This window comes from Saccopteryx bilineata, chromosome 3 (assembly GCF_036850765.1).
Source record: "Saccopteryx bilineata isolate mSacBil1 chromosome 3, mSacBil1_pri_phased_curated, whole genome shotgun sequence".
Taxonomy (NCBI): domain Eukaryota; kingdom Metazoa; phylum Chordata; class Mammalia; order Chiroptera; family Emballonuridae; genus Saccopteryx; species Saccopteryx bilineata.
The window spans coordinates 209,030,101-209,050,406 of NC_089492.1; the positions used below are offsets into that span (position 1 = coordinate 209,030,101).

Genomic DNA, 20,306 nt, shown 5'->3' on the forward strand with positions numbered 1-20,306 from the left:
TTCAACATCTTAAAATATTGTTCAACAAGTTGCAGGAAAAACATTGACTGAAGAATTATATAATTGAAAAGAAACTACTTGTGTTTTTACCATTTTACATTATTATTGTCACTAGTATTTTTTCCTTCTCAAACAGAAATTCACATCCTCTATAATATTGCTTTTGAGTCAGCCATTCTGTGAATAACTAACATATTGTTAAACTCTTTTTCATGTGTTCTCTGCTGTGTTAACACAGTATTGTTATTTTTGCTAGACAGCTGTCTTCATGTTCCTGAAGTTGATTCTATAGTTTAGGTAGCCTACTTTTCGTAACAGAACATGGGTCTAAAAACATCTTACAATGTCTGGAGACATTTTTGGTTGTCGCAACTGGGAAGAGGTTGTACTGACATCTAGTGGATATACGCCAGGGATGCTGCTAAATATCCTACAGGTACAGGAGAGCACCCCCCCCCCCTTCCCCCCTCCCAATTCCTACCAAATAATTACCTGGTCAAAAATGGACATGAGTGTCAAGGTTGAAAAAAACCTTGCTCTAGATTCAATTCCTATTCTACAAGCAATACAGAGGACAGAAGAACATGTTAAATTACAGTGCAGGATGCATTTAGCAAAATCTAGAGCAGCCTTTTTTTTTTCTTTTTTCTTTTTTTACAGAGACAGAAGGAGAGTCAGAGAAAGGGATAGACAGACAGGAACAGAGAGAGATGAGAAGCATCAATCATCAGTTTTTCATTGCAACACCTTAGTTGTTCATTGATTGCTTTCTCATGTGTGCCTTCAGCAGACCGAGTAAACCCCTTGCTCAAGCCAGGGACCTTGGGTCCAAGCTGGTGAGCTTTGCTCAAACCAGATGAACCCGTGCTCAAGCTGGTGACCTCAGGGTCTCAAACCTGAGTCCTCCTCATCCCAGTCCGACGCTCTATCCACTGCGCCACTGCCTGGTCAAGCTAGACTCAACTATTTTATAGAGCAAACAACACAATATACTAAACAAATTTCAAGGAAAAGATGTCAAAAAAACCTATAGATTTAAAAAGCCTTAAAATTTTAGGTGTGTCAAATGCAAGAATAAATGAGATCAAACTTGCACTTCTATACTGTCTGCAGAAACTGTCCTACAGATAGCATAAAGCTGTGATCCTTGAGAGAACAATCACAAACAAATGAAGTTACTCTACAATCACCCCAACTTTGTGCCTGGAGGCACATTAGAACATGACACAGGAAGGGGGAAGCCAAGCAAAGCATTGTACTCTTACTGAGTTAAGAAAACAGGGATCAGCCCTGGCCGGTTGGCTCAGTGGTAGAGCGTCGGCCTGGCGTGCAGAAGTCCCGAGTTCGATTCCAGCCAGGGCACACAGGAGAAGCACCCATCTGCTTCTCCACCCCTCCTCTCTCCTTCCTCTCTGTCTCTCTCTTCCCCTCCCATAGCCAAGGCTCCACTGGAGCAAAGATGGCCCCGGCGCTGGGGATGGCTCCTTGGCCTCTGCCCCAGGCGCTAGAGTGGCTCTGGTCGCAACAGAGCGACGCCCCAGAGGGGCAGAGCATCGCCCCCCCTGGTGGGCAGAGCTTCGCCCCTGGTGGGCGTGCCGGGTGGATCCCGGTAGGGCGCATGCGGGAGTCTGTCTGACTGTCTCTCCCCGTTTCCAGCATCAGAAAAATACAAAAGAAAAAAAAAAAAAAGAAAGAAAGAAAACAGGGATCACAGTTCAGGGAGGGTGGGGGTGGGGGGCAGCTGGAATCCGTAGGACAAGAGTAACAGAGAGGAAGGAAGACTTCAGAAATTTGCATAGGCAATTCCTTAATTCTCTTGCTGAATATAAAGCTGCACATATGTAAGGTGAAACTCCATAAGGATGGGCACAGAATTTCAGGGAACTGTAGCAGGACACTTCCGATAGTTCCCACAGGGTTGGGAGACCTAAGTTTTCATCAGCCAGGGTAGAGAAAGACCTGCCGACTCAAGGAGAGATCCCAGAAACGTGAGTTAGTAATACATCCAACGCAGTCCTAATAAAATTAGCATTCTAAACTTACCCAAATGAAACTTCAAAATACGCTCATTTTGTAAATTTCTTTAAAAAATTTTAATTTAAAATAAAAGTAATAATGTGTTGAGACACTGAAGATGTATACAGAAATGAAATGTATGACAATAGTACAAAGAGAGGAGGGAAAGGAAAGTATACAACAAGGTCCTTACATTACATGTGAAATAGCTTATTATTTGAAGGTATAGTATAATAAGTAGAAATATATATATTAAAATCTTCAGAGGTACCAATAGTGGACATAAGTGGAATGTCAAAAAACTAATCAATCCAAAAGCAGAAAAAGAAACAAAAAACAGATGAGACTAATTAAAAACAAAGAGCGCCCTGGCCGGTTGGCTCAGCGGTAGAGCGTCGGCCTAGCGTGCGGAGGACCAGGGTTCGATTCCTGGCCAGGGCACACAGGAGAAGCGCCCATTTGCTTCTCCACCCCTCCGCCGCGCTTTCCTCTCTGTCTCTCTCTTCCCCTCCCGCAGCCAAGGCTCCATTGGAGCAAAGATGGCCCGGGCGCTGGGGATGGCTCTGTGGCCTCTGCCTCAGGCGCTGGAGTGACTCTGGTCGCAACATGGCGACGCCCAGGATGGGCAGAGCATCGCCCCCTGGTGGGCAGAGCGTAGCCCCATGGTGGGCGTGCCGGGTGGATCCCGGTCGGGCGCATGTGGGAGTCTGTCTGACTGTCTCTCCCTGTTTCCAGCTTCAGAAAAATGAAAAAAAAAAAAAAAAAAAGAGCAAGATGATAGACTTAAATCCAGTCATATCAATAATTACATTAAATATGCTCTAAACACACCTATGAAAAGGCAGAAAGTGTCCAACTGGATAAAAAAAGACCCAACTATATACTGACTGTAAGAAACAGACTTGAAATAAAAGAAAAGGATAGAATGAAAATAAAACAACAGAAGAAGATATACCATGCAAAAATATTAATCATAAAAATGAAGAAATAGTTCTATTATATCAGAGAAGGAGTTTTACTAAGGAAAAGAGTAACATTTCATAATGATAAATAAGTCAATTCATTATAAAGACATAATCCTAAAAATATATGCACCTAAAGATAGAGCTCCAGAACATATTAGGCAAAACCAACAAAAGTGTCACAAAAAACAGATAAATCCAATGATAAGATTTCAACAATCTTTTCTCATTAACTGATAGAACAGATAACAGAAAATCTATAAGGACCTAGAAGATTTAAACAACATTATCACCCAATTTGACCTGATAGGCATTTATAAAAATTTCTATCCAGCAACAGCAATGCACATTCTTTTCAAACATACATAAAATAGTTACTATGATGTATATATGATGGACCATATATGGGATCATACAATAAGTCTTAATAAATTTAAAAGAATTGAAATCATACAATGTTATGTTTTCTGACCCAAACAAAATTAAATTTGAAATAAACAACAATAAAATAATTGGGAAATCCCTAAATAATCCATGTATCAAGTTTCCACAGGAAAATTTGAAAATATTTTGAACCAAATAAAAATGCATTTCAAAATGTGTAAGTTACATAGTAAAAGCAGTGGTTAGGGAAATATACAGCTTTAGATGCTTTGTTAAAAAGAACGATCTAAAATCAAACCCTGACCAGTTAGCTCAGTCAGTAAGGGCACTCTCTCAAAATGCCAAGGTTGAAAGTTCAATCCCCAGTGGGGACACATACAGGAAGCAACTAGCAAATGTACAACTATGGTATTTTTTGCTCCATAAGACGTACTTTTTTTCCCCAAAAGTGGAGTGGGAAATGCCCATGAGTCTTATGGAGCAAATGTTCCTTTTTTTTTTTTTTTTTAGCTGCTGCTGACTCCCGGACAACTAGAAGAGTATTTGAACATTAAAGTCTCTTCTCATGTGTTAGTAACAGTGCTAATGGTTGTTAATACTGTTGCTGAGTTTACATTGTTGAAATATTATTGTGGTATATTTTATTAAATATTTTAGCATACCATTTGGTTCAGAATATTTTTTTTCTTATTTTCCTCCTTAAAACCCTAGGTGCGTCTTATGGAGCGAAAAATACGGTAAGTGGAACAACAGATGAATGCTTCCCTCTTTCTCTGTCTCTCTCTCTCCCTTCCCTCTGTATCTCAAAGGCAAAAGGTAGAGAAATGGTGGCAGAAAGAGACTTTGCTTGAGGTTGGGAGGGGGCATGATGTGGTGTATAGATGGTGTTATATTCAGGTGTACACTTGAAACCCATATGGTTTGGTGAACCATGTCAACCCAATAATTAAAAAATAAGTTTAAAAAAAGAATTGCAGTTGAGATGATGGCAAAGTTCTGGAGATGGATAGTGGTGATACTTACACAACATTTTTTTTTCTTATTTTCCTCCTTAAAACCCTAGGTGCGTCTTATGGAGCGAAAAATACGGTAAGTGGAACAACAGATGAATGCTTCCCTCTTTCTCTGTCTCTCTCTCTCCATTCCCCATTGAATGTACTTAATGCCCCCCCAACTTTATACTTAAAAAGTGGTTGAAATGGTAAATCTTTTATGTATGTATTACCACAGTAAAAAATAAAAGGGAGGATCTAAAAATCAATGATCTAAGCTAGCACTTTAATAAGATAGAGAAAAAAAAAGCTTGAAAAACAAACACAAAATAAGTAAAATGAAGGAAGCAATGGTAAGAGTAGAGATCAATGATACAGTTAACAGAGAAAAATCAATGACACTAAAGGCTGGTTCTTTTAAAAGGTCACTTAAAGAGATGGATATCTAGCTAGATTGATTAATAGTAAGGAAAGAGGCCCTAGCCGGTTGGCTCAGCGGTAGAGTGTCGGCCTGGCATGCGGGGGACCCAGGTTCGATTCCCGGCCAGGGCACATAGGAGAAGCGCCCATTTGCTTCTCTACCCCCCCCCCTCCTTCCTCTCTGTCTCTCTCTTCCCCTCCCGCAGCCAAGGCTCCATTGGAGCAAAGATGGCCCGGGCGCTGGGGATGGCTCCTTGGCCTCTGCCCCAGGCGCTAGAGTGACTCTGGTCGCAGCAGAGCGACGCCCTGGAGGGGCAGAGCATCGCCCCTGGTGGGTGTGCCGGGTGGATCCTGGTTGGGCGCATGCGGGAGTCTACTGTCTCTCCCGCTTCCAGCTTCAGAAAAATACAAATCCAACAACATATAAAAAGGATATATACATATGATCAAGAAGAGTTTGTGACAGGAATGCAGCTTAGTATATTAGTCAATGGAAAGAAGAAAGAAAAGTGATCATCTCAATAGATGCAGAAAAAGCCTCTGACAAGATTCTGCATCCATTCATGATTAAAGCAATCAGCAATGTAGAAATAGAAAATAATTTCTTCAAATTAAAGAAATTATTTTGGTAGAAGCCTGATAAAAGGCTTCTACCAAAAGTCTACAGCTAACATCATAGTTAATAAGATGAAAGACAATACTTTCCCTTTAACATCAGGACCAATATTGTTACTGAAGGTCTCCAACAGTCTAACAAAAGAAGAAAAATAATAAAACACATTCAGACAAAAGGAAAAAAGTTAACACTTTATTTCAAGTTGATATGTTTGAATGCCTAGAAACTCCTAAGGAACCTATAAATAAGTTAGTCAAACTAGAGATGGGGTTGTACTGACATCCAAAGACATATAAATGAATGGAGGTCACAGAATACAAAGCCACTGTAGAATAATCCATTTTATTTCTATACTATCAAAAACCAAATTGGACAATACAATTATAGAAACTAATAACATTTTACTTTAATATAAAAAAACAAATGTTTTTAGAAATAAATTTAACCATATACAAAATCCTAAATTTAGAACTACAAAACACTAGTAAAAGTTAAAGAACTTAATAAATCAACAAGTATACCATGTTCATGGATTAGAAGATTCATAATGTTAAGACTTTAATTTCCCTCAACTTCATCTGTAGTTTCAAGCAATCTCAAATCAATTCCTCCTGAATTTTTTTTTAGAAATTCACAGGCTGAGTCTAAAATGTTCATGCATATGTAAAAGATACGAAACAGCCAAAACAATTTTGAAAAAGAACAATATTGTTAATTTTTTTTGTTTGTTTGTTTTTCATTTTTCCGAAGCTGGAAACGGGGAGGCAGTCGGACAGACTCCCACATGCACCCAACCGGGATCCACCCGGCATGCCCTGCCCCTCTGGGGCGTCGCTCTGTTGCGTCCAGAGCCATTCTAGCGCCTGAGGCAGAGGCCACAGAGCCATCCCCAGTGCCCGGGCCGAAAAAGAACAATATTGTAATACCTAAACTGCCTGATTTCAAAATTTAGTATAAAGCTACAGTAGTCAAGACTGTGGTATCGGTAGAAAGAGAGCCACAGATCAACAGAATAGGATAGAGTCTAAAAACAGACCCACATATACACAATGGATTGATTTTCAAGGCATGCCAAAGTAATTCAGTGGGAGATAGGTAGTCAAATGGAGCTAAATAACTTGATATACATTTGAGAAAAAAATGATCTTTAATTTATTTCACAGCATACCCTAAAATTAACTCAACATGTACCACAGACCTAAAGATAGAACTTAAAACTATCAATTTTAAATTCAGGAGTCAGAGGTTGCAGCTGCCTATTTTTATAAATAAAAGTTTTGTGGGAACACAGCCATGCCCAATCTTTTGTTAATAACTGCTTTTGAGATATGACAGTAGAGCTGAGTAATTGAGTTTCAATAGCCTGTAAGCCTAAAATATTTGCAATCTAGTCCATTTTTATTTTATTATTATTTTTTTTTGTATTTTTCTGAAACTGGAAATGGGGAGGCAGTCAGACAGACTCCCGCATGCACCTGACCAGGATCCACCTGGCATGCCCATCAGGGGGCGATGCTCTGCCCATCCGGGGCGTTGCTCTGTCGCGACCAGAGCCACTCTAGCACCTGGGGCAGAGGCCAAGGAGCCATCCCCAGCGCCCGGGCCATCTTTTGCTCCGATGGAGCCTCGGCTGCAGGAGGGGAAGAGAGAGACAGAGAGGAAGGAGAGGGGGAGGGGTGGAGAAGCAGATGGGCGCCTCTCCTGTGTGCCCTGGCCAGGAATCAAACCCGGGACTTCCGCACGCCAGGCTGATGCTCTACCACTGAGCCAACCAGCCAGGGCCAATCTAGTCCATTTTTAAAAAGTTTGAAGAACCTCTTCTAAAAGAAAATGTGGGGAAAAAATCTAGGGAACAATTTTTCAGACACAAAAAGCAAGAACCATTACGAAAACATTGGTAAACTGTACTTCATCAAAATTTAAAACTTCTCTGAGAAAGACAACTGTTAATAAATGAAATACAATCCACAAATTGAAAGAAAGTATCTGACAAAGGATTTATATCCTAAATTATATCAAGAACTCTTGGCCCTGGCTGGTAGCTCAGTGGATAGAGCACTGGCTCGGCACATGGACATCCCGTTCAACTCCCAGTCAGGGCACACAGGAGAAGTGACCATCTGCTTCTCGCCCCTGCTGCCTCTGCCCCTTTTCTTCCTCTTTCCCTCCTGTAGCTCCATTGGCTCAGGTGTGACCCTGGCACTGACGATAGCTCCATTAGAGCACATCAGCCTCAGGTGTTAAAAATAGCTCAATACTTGAGCATCATCCCTAGATGGCATTGCCAAGTGGATCCTGGTCAGGGCGCATGAGGGAGTCTGCCTCACTATCTCCCCTCCTCTCACCTAAAATAAATAAATAAATAAATAAATAAAACAAAAATAAAGAACAAAAAAAACTTACAACTCAAAAGTAAAAAAACAAGCCAATAAGTTAATGAATAAAAGATATAAACAGACACTTCACAAAAGAAGACAACTGGGTAATAAGCGTATGAAATAATTCTCAATATCATTAGGATCAGGAAAAGGCAAATTTAAACCACAATAAAGTGCCACAAAATATCTCATACAATTCTTAATTTCAGCTAGACTGAAATACCAAATTTGGGGCACGATGCAGAGGAACTAAAATTCTCACACATTACTGCTACGCTAGGTACACAACCACTTTGAAAAACAGCCTGTCAGTTTCTTATACAGTTGAACATACATTTATCATACAACCTATCACTCTACTCTTTTGAAATGAAAACATACATTCATCCAAAAACTTGTATACAAATATACATCCTTTTTTTATGATAGTCAAAACCTTGGAAACAACCTAAATGTCCAGCAACACATAAATGGATAAACAAATTGTGATACAGTCTTATAATGGAATACTACTTAATAAATATCCATGATATAATAAAACCATAGATGTATCTCAAACACATTATACTAAACAAAAGAAACCAGGTACAAAATAATATATACTGAATGATTTCATTAACATTAAATTCTAGAAAAGATGAAACATAACTTTTAGTAACAAAAATCATCAATAGTTGTCTCAGGACAGGGATTATAGTGGTGGGTAGAGGAGTTCCAAATAAGGGAACTTTGTGGAGTGATGGAAATGTTCTTTATCTTTACTATGGTGGTGATTATATGGGGGTATACATTTGTCAAAATTCACTCTAAGTATATAAAAATCTGTTATCATGCTGGTGCCTAGTGAATATTAGATAAACTTTAAGTAAAATTTATAGGAGGTTCTTTCTGAATAGCACCTCAAAATTAACTTCCCTCCTTAATACTTTAAAAAATATTTTCCATCTCTTTCCTAAGAAAGGAAGATCATGGTATTTGAAAACTTTCTCAGTGACAAATATGAGAACATTTTTTAAGAAAAAGAAAAATTCTTGCCTACCAGGTAATGGTGCAGCGGATAGAGCATCAACCTGGGATACTGAGGTCCTAGGTTTGAAACCCCAAGGTCTCCAGCTTGAGCACAGGCTCATGTCTTGAGTACAGGCTCACCTGCTTGAATGTGGGATAGTCAACATGATCCCAAGGTCACTGGCTTGAGCCAAAAGGTCTCTGGCTTGAGCCCAAGGTCATTGGCTTGAGCAAGGGGGTCTATGGCTCGGCTGAAGCTCCCACCCCATCCCGCACCAGTCAAGGCACTTATGAGAAGCAATCAATGAACAAATTATAAGTGCTGCAACTATGAGTTGATGCTTCTCATCTCACTCCCTTCCTGTCTCTCCCTTGCAAAAAAAAAACAAACATCTTATCTCAGGAGTCAGTCTCATCAAATGGTTCTTTTGCTTATTAGAGCAATAATAAAGACAAAGCAGAAAGGGAAAAATCCTCATCATACCAAAACGTGTTCCTAACCTTCCGTTTAAACCACCTTGCTTCATTACACATGAATGTGTCTTTATTTTCTTTATGTGTTGTGGCTCATCATCATATGGAGGTGAGGTAGGAAATTACAAAGAAGCACACAAAATAGGCTTCAAAGCAGAATCATGGAAGCTGATCAGTGACATCCTGATATATATTAGACATAACCAGCAATTCTGGCCAAAAGAGACCTTCTGCTGTCTGTGCTTATTAAAATCATTCACTTAACTTCAGTCTCATATGAAATATGATCTCTTTTAAGAAGCCTTTTTATTCTCTCTACTGAAAATAAATCATCCCTCTACTTTCCCATAGGACATTCAACATACATTTCTTGGATAACCCAAGATTTTACGTCTTGGGCCCTATTTATTTAGAATTGTTTACTTCTACTCAAAGACTGGAAGCTTCTATTGGACCCTAACATAGAATGGGATCACACCAAATTGAGTGAATGCTGAAACGACTCACCAACAAATCCTTCCATGGTGCCTTCTGCGCATGAGCTTTGTTCAACATACTACTGACCCCCTGGAACCAACAGCAGTGGTTGCAGAAGTCCAAGTTCCTTGGTTAGGGGCCTTTGCAGCTAGTGAAGGCACTGATAATTTAGGTGAATGTTCTGTTAGAGGTAGGCAGAGCAGAAATGACCAGCCACCATAGATTTCCTTAACAGTGCTTTCTTCATTTCAGCCAAAGTTCTATTTCCTGGCAATTTAGGGACTAAAACATTTTCTAACCAGGCCTATCACTTTTGTTCAAGGTCACTCTTAAACTCTTCTCAGAATCAGGAGACTAAAGCTATTTGTACCATAAAAGTTAATGAAGCTTAAGAGTCTGAGTTTCTCCCTTGCACAGTTCCTACAATCTGGAAGCATTTCTAAGTGTGCATTTCTGGTAAACTGTCTAAAGAACTATGAAGAAAGAGATCTAAATCTCCAGGGCTCTCTGTAGTAATTTGTTATGATTTCTTTTTTCATTCTAAATATTCACTGTTATCTCTAATTTAAAATTCTTTTTCATGAAGAGGAAACCCCCTTCCCCAAACTTTAAAGGAGGGGAAGCTAATTCCCAAAACAGAAGAAGAAAGATAAAGGTTAATACTGAACCAAACGCTCCCTATTTGAGCTCTACCGGGCGAGGTCTTGGAACTTCCACAAAATAGTACCTTCTAACTCTTCCAAAAGATTCGCGGTGAGAAGATAGGACAAGGATCCAGATACTCAATTTGGACGGGGTGAGAGTGGTGGTAGAGAAACCTCGCTTTTGTCTCTAATGAAGGGTGGTCGTCAAAAAGCGAGAGACCCTGGACATGTCAGAGGGGCTCAAAGGCAAGGGGGCACCCTGGCTACTCTTCCGGCCAAAGAAAAGCCGTTCCTGAGCAGAAGGTTTCGATCATATGATCCTGTGGAAACAAACTCACAGGGATCCTCTCCCCTTCGGGTAGCAGCTGCAATTCTCCGCCACTCAATTCCTCTTTTGCAAAACACAGCCTTGGGCCAAGGCTGGAAAACGACAAATACAGGCGGGGGTCCAGGGTGGTGAGGGGTGGTGGGGGTTGGTTAAGGAACAGCTACAGGAAGAAGAGAGAGGGGGTGGGTAGGAGGGGAAGAGTATAGAGAGAGTGACAGGGACAAACTAGAGGGGGGCATTCGGATAGAAGGGGAAGGAGAGTGTTTTTCCACCTTTAGAGACCCCCCCTCCCTCACGGCCCCGCTAAAGACAAACAGCCTGAGCCTAGGTGAGGTGAAATGTGGTAAGAAAAGGTAAATATGAAACAAGAGATGTCTGTTATTTTATCTAAGCCTTTGCATGTGTTGGACGGAAATGTCAGAAAACGCCAACAAACTTCCCAAAAAGATCCCAAGAGAGGAGGCAAATGTGGAGATTCAGTACAGGAAACCAGTGGGGGAAAAGGGAAAGGAGCCCCTGCATTCCGAATGGAGGCGGACGAGGGCGTGTGGCCAGAAAAGGGAGCGGGGCTGTAGGAAGCTCGGGGAAACAGGGATGGCATGAAAGTCCGCCCGCGAGACTCTCCCCTGCGGCCCGGGCGGCGCCGCCCAACTAGAGATACCCATCCCGGGTCGGCGGTGTCTGCGAGGCGACCGCTCGCGCCCTCCCGACTTCTCCGCTCCTGCCGCTCCCGGCGCACCCATTGCTCGGGTTGAACCCCTCCCCGAAGGACCAGGAGCCCGGAGGACCCCGGCCCCCCGCGCAGACTGCAGCCGACATCCTCTCTGGAGCTCAGGGCCACCGCGCGGGCGGCCTGGACCTTGGACCGCACTCGCGGGCGGCCGCCACGGATGACCCCAGCCCGGAGCAGCAGCCGCCGCGGCCAAAGCGAGCTCCACCGCCCCACACTCACCGTGGCGCTCCATCCCGCATCCCGGACGCGGACGCCCGCCCAACCTCACGGCCGTCGCCGCCGCCGCCGAGGGCTGAAGCTCGCAGACCCCATCCCCCCAAGACCCGCGGACGCCCGGGCACGCGGCCACCACCCCTGCCGCTACCGCCACGACCGCGCTGGCCACCGCCGCCGCCGCCGCCCCGCCCCCTCCCCTCGCTTCGCTCCTCCCGACCGGCCCCGCCCCGCCCCTTGAGCACATCCCATTGGCCCGCGCTCCTGGGGGCGGGCCAGGAGCCCAGCAGCAGGTGGGGCGGCTTCTGGCACTGGCGTGCAGGGAGCCGGCTGTCAACTGTACCCCAGCCAGTCAACTGTCCCCATTGCTGGACTTTTTTGCCAGCCTGGCTTGCTGCAGGACAGGAGAGAGAAACTCCTGCATTTCCCAGCAGGGAACAGGTCCTCTGTCCTTGTTGTTTAAGTGGAGATTTCTCCGGTGGGCACTTTGAATTCCTTCCAGTCAGGAATCTGGTCTTCAGTTTGTTTTGTCTGCCTTCTTACCATACCCTTAATGAACAAAAATATATATTGTGCTTAACTTTAAAACTGCCCCACTCTTTTCTGTCTTATACTGATTGTCATTTTTAGAAACTAAATTACTCAGCTATTATATGCAGTGCCTGACTCATAGAAGTTGCTCAATAAATACTAGTTGAATGCATGTACCCCTCACTGTGTTACTTGCTTCATGCCATTAAATGCTCCCTGAGTAATAGAATTCATCAACACTGTAAGGGAAATGAACAACCAAAATTAAAGCATTTATCTAAAGGTTAGATCACACATCATATGTGGAAAAAAAGTATAGCAATTCTCTTGAATAGAGTATATATTGTAACACAATCACTCTACTAAGAATACCCTTTTTGTCATCTACGCAGAAACATAGCAGGTACTCTGTAAGCATCAGCTGAGTAAGTGGGTAATACTATGGGAAGGGCATTTGGAAAAGTACGTCTATATAAATCTCCCCTTAACATTTTTCTCAAAATATATTGAAATCTGCCATAGTCTTCTATTTTTAGTTGGGAAGAATATATCTGAAAACAGAGAAAGATAACAGTTCATTTTTGCTAAATAAATACAATTATTAACTGAGCAAAAAAATGAATATAAAAAATCTGATATCTGGAACATCTGGCTCATGTGTTTGGTAAAGAAAAGAAGGAATAAAGGGCAACATCACCACCAAATTCTATTAACAGTGTCCCAGGAAATGCCCTTATATATCAACTTGTTTTTTTATATATAAGTGTTTTTGGTTAAAGTAGTTCAGGATTATGGCTTTGAAGGACAAAGAATGACAGATAAATAAAAAAACAAAAATCAGAGCCATAATGAATGCTGGATTAATAATTAAAGATACATAACACATAGTGTGGTGTTGTTATTTTATAAGTACAGAACTTACTAAGAACATAAAACCACTCTGCCTATTGAAATATTCTTCATCTTTTCTGTGATAGAGAGAATATCACCTCTGCTGAAGCCTTCCTGTTATTACTGAAAATCATTCATCCCATTTGACATTATATGGTACATAGAATCCTATGCTTGTGGCATTTGTGGTTCTCATGCAGTATTTTATTGGTAGTGTTTATTTATACTAGTTAGTCGTGAAGGTCTGCAGTATTATGTGACAGGTCTCTATCTGGCATAGAGGGGACTAAGTATATTTCTGGAGTTATGTTGAGGGAATGGCCAGTGAGCCAGCAATGAAAATCTTCCCAAGATGTTTTGTTTTGTTTTACCATAAGGTCTGCTCAACTTGTTGTAACTAGTGAAACCAAGTACAATGGCTGCAAAATCACTTGTCTAAAGCAAATTCTGTCCCAGGTACCCTGTGCCCTGAGGTGAAGGGACTGATAGTGAAGGAAGATGCTGTGGAGGCTGGAGAAGGGAGCCCAACCCCACAGGAGAGTACAACAGATGGGTGCTCTTCCTTTCCAGGGAAAACTGCCTCTTTCTCTTTCAAGGCTGACGGGCAAACAGGCTGGGCAGTGGGAGCCCCTTCTCTAGCAAACAATAGCAAAAACTGGCCTCTTCCAATGGTGGCAGGCAATTGTAATCTACAATCTGCCACTCTGATGACAAGCACCTGCAACCTTGGCCAGTGAGCCAGCAATGAAAATCTTCCCAAGATGTTTTGTTTTGTTTTACCATAAGGTCTGCTCAACTTGACTATACACATGTATAGTCAATAGACTATACACATGACATGTGGTGCTGCCCCGTGCTCATGCACCAAACAAGCAAAGTACAAGGAAGCAAGCCTAACACTCTTGTTTGCCCAACAAAATCCATTTTCAGACTCCCCTCAACCATGATTTAGTGCCTTGGAAGGAGTTGGAATAATGGACACAGGTAAGGGTGGCCCAAAGGCAGTTAGGTTCCCCATCATAGTAGCTGTCCTTGACCCTCGCTGCTGGAGCATTTTGAAAGAATTTTGGAGAGCCGATAGGCCACACTAAGTACAAAGGCAGCAGATTCCAAAGTGGACAAAACTCACCAAGCAGGTTATTAATCTTGATTTCATGATGGTTGTAATTAAGAAACAAGGAATCGATTCAGACTGCACACTGGAAATGAATGTGAAAGACATTGCAAACATCCAAGAATTCTGTGTTGTCATGAGGAGACAGGAAACTGAGTAAGACTGAAAAAAAAAAAAACTTCAAGTGAGTGTATGTATATGATATCATACTCATATCTAGATTAACATACTAAATTTCAAACCCCGGGGGGGGGGGTGTGGTGGTGGTAGTGGTGGTGGTGGTGGTGGTGTGTGTGTGTGTGTGTGAATGTGTGTGTGTAATTTTAAGCTCTCTGCAAGACATTTGATAACATAACCTCTGTGCTTGGGTCACTATGTCCATGACCCTACTTAATATTTTAACAATATGTGTAAGGAAACTCTCCCAGTAAATTGTTGGATGCAAAATTACACTATTGGCCTAAAAATTGAATTATTGAAATTGTTGTGAATAAAGAGCTGAAAATGATGATGATGATGATAATGATAAAAACAGCCTTCTATGGTTTACTCTGTGCTAGACACTGTCTCAATTATTCTTTATATTCAGTGAGCCATTTAGTCCCATAACAACTCTGTGAGGTGTTATTATCATCCCCATTTTACAAATAAAAAACTAAGGCACAGAACAAAAGTTGAATAAAGAGTTTCTGTTGGATTTAATGAAAATCGGTGTTAGGATGAAAATTAATTTGATGGTACTCTTAGAAAAACATCCTGAAGAATCACTTCTCTTATTTCTCCTCTGCCTCTCTGGCCTTCTTATTGTTCCCCACATACCTCAGGGCCTCTCTTGTCTCAGGGGTTATACTTTTGCCTATCTGTGTGATTTCTTTGCTCCCTTCCAGTTTCTCCTCATATGTTCCATACCATTGACACGTTTCCTGGCCACTCGGTAGATGACAGCATTTTCCCCCTTTGCTTCTCCCTCTCTTCCTTACCCTGCTTTAAATGTTGTCATTTCACTTACTTTTTTATTGGTCTGGTATAGTTACTAGTTTATTTGTGTATGTTTTATTTCCTCACACTAATGTAGAAATGTTAGTTAGCTCCTTGATGGAAGGGACTCCGCCTATTCTGTTCACCATTGTATTCCCAGACCCTGGAGAAGTACTTGGAAGCGCTCAATCAACAAAAGATTTAAAGAAAATAACAGTACATATGCCTAAATACTCGCGTTATCTTTTTAAAAGATTAGATAGTTAATGTTTTTAAAGCTTTAATTAAATTTAAAAAAACATATTGCTTTGTTTGACAAAAGTTTTACAACAGCTGCTTATAACCAACATAATAATACATGCCAAGTTTAATTACTTCACCCAATCTTTATCTGAAAGAAGCATAAATAACTCTCAATCTTAAATTATTTTCTTCTTTTCTAAAGTTGAGGGATAAACATTTTCTGCTATTGTTTTTCTTTTGCTTATTCTACCAAATGTTAACTAGATAAGAAAGAAAAATCAGCCAATTTTATTTTATTTTATTCAATGGATGACATTATACTTTGGGGTACATCTTGTCATTTAGTCTTCACAAAAACCTTATGAGATGGGAAGATGAGATCTGTTTTTTCCCAAGAAAATGCATAATTTTCAGAGCTAAAGAATTGTTAGAGCTCATCTACTCCATTCTTTCTTATTTTCTAAGGAAAGCCTAGGCCAGCTTTTCTAGAAATTAGTTAGTCATTGGCCCAATTAGACTGGAAGCAAGAGGTCTTTCCACATTGATTGATTAAGGTCTTCAAATGTTTGTAAGTCTATGAAATTATATCAGCCCACTTATCTGAACCATTCTTCTTTTAATGTATAAATAAATATTTAAGCTATACTAACATCTTTAAATATGAAATATGTACTACACATTTATTATTATTTTGAAGGTCTGACTTGTTAAGTTACTAAAAAATAATGGCCCTAAAAATTGAGAAGCTTCTTTGCTCTTGAAGTAGAAAGTTGTCCTGAGGCATTCTGGAACACATGCCCAGAGTCCAGCCTTTCTGTTAGGGAAAAAGCTGGCTGGCTTTAGGAAGGAATAGGGCCCAATGGAAACATTGCTAATCTCTTTCTTTATCTCCCCACTGAACAAATATTGCTGAACCCTAAGAAACAATTCTACCACTAGGGACTTTAATGAGTGTTTATCTTTCTAACTGCATATTTATATAGGGGTGGCTGCCTGTGGCATGCTTGCCAGAGGACTGGGAAGTGACTGCTTGTAAAAGTTGAAAAATATTTAGTTTTACAAACCTGTCTCAGCAAAGTTTCCTCTTAAATTCATTCAAGAGAATGTTACATTCCAGGGGATTAGAAGAAATACTATCCAATCATCGAGATACTTGGATTTACTCTGAAATTATTTCAATAACTGACAATGTGGAGCTTAAACTAGGAAAAATAAAATGCAAAAAAAATGGTATTATGAGTTAATAATTTTATAAATTGGTGCTCCAAAATATCTATAAACTTTTGCTTCAAAGACCTTGAAAACTATTGATTATCACTGATGGATTGGCATCCTCTGCCATGGATATATTTGGAATCCTTATTATGCTTGATGACATATTCAGTTTAGGATGTTCATCGGTGTAATTAATTTCATCTGGGAGCTACATGGTACTAGACTATATGAGGTCACAAGCATAACTATATATCCTACCAGCCAAAAGACTGTTGAAATACCTCTTATGTAACATCACTGAAACCATCAGCTTAGTATATGCAGGGTGGAGAACAGATAGACTGGCAAGTGAGGCATCAAGACAGTAGTTGCCTTGCTTAAAAGTTAGCCTGAGTTGGGCTGCAAAATGAAACTGCTTTAGATCTTTTCTGCAACTAGATAAAGACAATACTCTTAGTTGGAACGAACAACACCAAGCCAGCTTCTAATGACTTCCTTCTGATTAATGACTAAGAACCGAGAGAGGAAAGAAAAAAAAAAGAGTTTCATGCTGGAAAAATGACTAAATGATAAAACAAGCTTACCAAGAAACCTAAATTTAAGGAAATGAGTAGACTGGTAGATAAGAGGTCTTGATATAGATCTTGGAGTTACTGAGGGACTGAAAAAAGTAGAAGCTTAAAATATGGGTCAAAGAACAGTGGATTCTGGAAGGATTCCTTGAAGATCTTTCACAGAGAAGTGGTATCTTAATTTACACTACCTTTTCTTGAACATCAACAAGTCTCTGAAATAAAGCTGCCAGTGCCAATAGCAATGTTATATTTGTGAATCAGTGTCTGACGTGGTCTGAAAACTGAAGGGGCTATGTGGTTTTGGTAGTGGGAGCACAGAAGGATGAGGGGGAAGGAAGAAAAGATAAAGGAGATAAGATCATAGAGAATTTGGGGGGGGGGAACAAAGTAGATCACTTATTTATCAGACAAGGTGTTATGAACTGAATTGTGACCCTCTCAAAATTAATGTGCCTTAGCCCTTACTACCTTAGAATGTGACTGTATTTGGAGATAGAGTCTTAAAGAGGTACTTAAGTTAAAATGAGGTCATTAATGTGGGCCTAATCAAAAGTGACTGGTGTCCTTATAAGAGAAGATTAGGACACATACACAGATTGTGTGAAGGCACAGGGAGAACACAGCCATCTATCTACAAGCCAAGGGAACCCTCAGAAGAAACCAACCATTCCCACACTTTGATCTGAGATTTTTAGCTTCCAGAATACTAAATGATTTTGAGAAAATTAATTTCTGTGAAGCCACTCAGTCTGTGGTATTTTGTTATGACAGCAAACTGACACACAACATCAGTTAAGTTCTAGGCATAAAATAATAATACCATTAATGGGTTCTAGTTGGACCCAAGACCCTTTTCTTTGCTCACTCCATAGAAATACTAATTAAATTACTAATTAAATTCAATTCTGGCTGAAAGTTGCCATTATCCAACTCTTTAAGTGGGGCATTTCTTCTTAATAATAGTCACAAGTCTCAGTGAGTCAATATCACTCCTACTCGGGGGTGTGGGCCAGGAAGCAGCATCATATCCATTTGTAATATTGTCATTAAAATCAGAAAGCAGGGTGTTTACAAGACTGGAGTCGTGTAAGTGTTTCCAGTGGGAGGAGGCTCATTGGTTTTTGCTCAGAGTAGAAAGGATACTCTGGTCTCTTCATTTGTATCCAACAGAAGCAGAGTTAGCTTGGCATCTTTAAAGATCCTATTGCTGCCACTGCAATTAGTTTCGTTTGCTAGTTAATAATAATTTCATCACAGTTCTTGGTTCATAGTAAAAGCTCAATAAGCATTAATTTACTTTTCCATTATTTTTGGTTCTGTAGCTCCATCACATACATATATTTCAATTTATCTTCAAAACAAGTCTGTGAAATATAAATTATTGTTATCATTGGTATTCAGACTTCTGATAAGAAAGCTACATCTCAGTGAGGGTAAGCTATTTACCCAAAGTTGCACAATAAGTTAATAGCAAAGATTGAACTCAAAGCAAGGTCACCTGTCTCTTCAAGCAAGACTCTTTCTGATACACTCACTGGCTCTAAATAGTCCTATTCCACACTGTAAGTTTTAAATAATCCACTTTGGTCAAAGAATGGCATTTATATATTCATTAAATATTCAGGGTAACAAAGAGTTTAAATATTTATTTTACAGATGGTACCTATCCTACAGATACTCCATGAATAAACATTTGTATGTACAAATGGACAGAAGAGGAGAATATTCCCCAAACCATCTCAGTAAGTTATTTCTCCCACCAGCGGCCTTGGTTCAACATTTCTAAAGAGGGAGTACTTAAAAAAAAAATAGCACATAGAAGATACTTTTTTTCACATCTTCTATGGTTTGTTTATTTTGCAATATATATAATAAATTTTATTTGGGGTCTGTATATGTATATGAGGTGTATATGTGTATAAGGTGAGGAAGCAATACGTTGTTTATTTCTGCTAGACTTACAAGCAAATTTTTGGAATGCAATCTATTCATTGAATGGGGACTCCTTGAAAATTCAGAATTTTCAAAGAATTTGGTTATGGACTTGTCAAACTAATCGTTTTATGATTCAGATGACTATTCAGGAATCTTACAATGTCTCTAAACAATATTGTGAAACATGTGACACTGCCCAATGATATATGTCCTATAGATGCAAAGAAGAATTCATTAATAAGAGACTAGATGATGACAAAGTGCTAATGACATTATATAATGTTGCTATGCTATTGGAAATTCCATCAGAATCCCTGATAACACCTGAATGAAGGGAGCATATGTACTGATTGGCAGCTCACCCTCCATTCTTTCCTTCTTTAGAGAAGGAAGATGAAGCCCAGGTCAGAGATGTTGGCTCCTGGAGATGGAGAGCCAGTTATCAGGTGTGATACACAAAGGTGTTAAAGTAGAGGTTGAAAACAAAACTCTAAAGGTAAGGGCAAACAGATAGCGAGACCCCTGGCAGGAGGAACTTGTTCATACTTAGCTCCAGACCACTGAGGCAGGGTGACCAATGTACCTCAGGCAGTTTCAGTTAATACCTGTTCAGGCATAGTTATTAACACAGCCTCCTCTCACTTTCAGAAGTGTGCCAATTTGTGAAATACAGTATAAGGAGCACTTTAGTCAGAGGAACATTTAGGCATAGTATTGCCTATTTTTCTGATTTTTTAAGCCAGAAATTTGGGTTTTAAAAAAACATTATTGGATTTTTAAATGTAGCCAATAAATCCCAAATTTAAAAAAATTTTGTCCACATCAAGAAAATCTCACAAGGAACAGAATTTGGCCTGAGAGTTGCCAGTTCGCAACTTCCAGGCTGTAACCTCTAGCTTAGATGACAGTACTGTTTGGTTTGCCTTTCTGGCAGACTTGTCTCTTACGTAGCTGGTGACAGAAGGTCTTAGATTGCCTCCCACTGGGGAGGGCCTTCTAGCTCTAGAAAGTTTCAGTAGAAATCAATGTGGGGTCCAGAATATGAAAGGCCTGATACAACCGCTTAAGTGGGTTGTTCTTCTAAGCCTTGCTAATGATTATTAACTACCATTTCCCATGTACTAAATGCATTACATAGATTATCTCATTTCTTCTTCACGGTAGTTCTGTGATGAAGTT

At 40.3% G+C, this 20,306-nt stretch overlaps 1 protein-coding gene across 2 annotated transcripts in view; it reads right to left on the minus strand.

Moving 5' to 3' along the window:
* Window positions 1-11,823, minus strand: part of ARHGAP29 (Rho GTPase activating protein 29) — an 83,148-nt gene extending 71,325 nt beyond the window's left edge. For both annotated transcript variants that reach the window (XM_066268712.1, XM_066268710.1), the window contains exon 1: window positions 11,652-11,823. In XM_066268712.1, coding sequence (XP_066124809.1) covers window positions 11,652-11,664 — 13 coding nt within the window. In that variant the 5' untranslated portion in view covers window positions 11,665-11,823. The remainder of the gene's footprint in view (window positions 1-11,651) is intronic.
* Window positions 11,824-20,306: the final 8,483 nt, after the last annotated feature.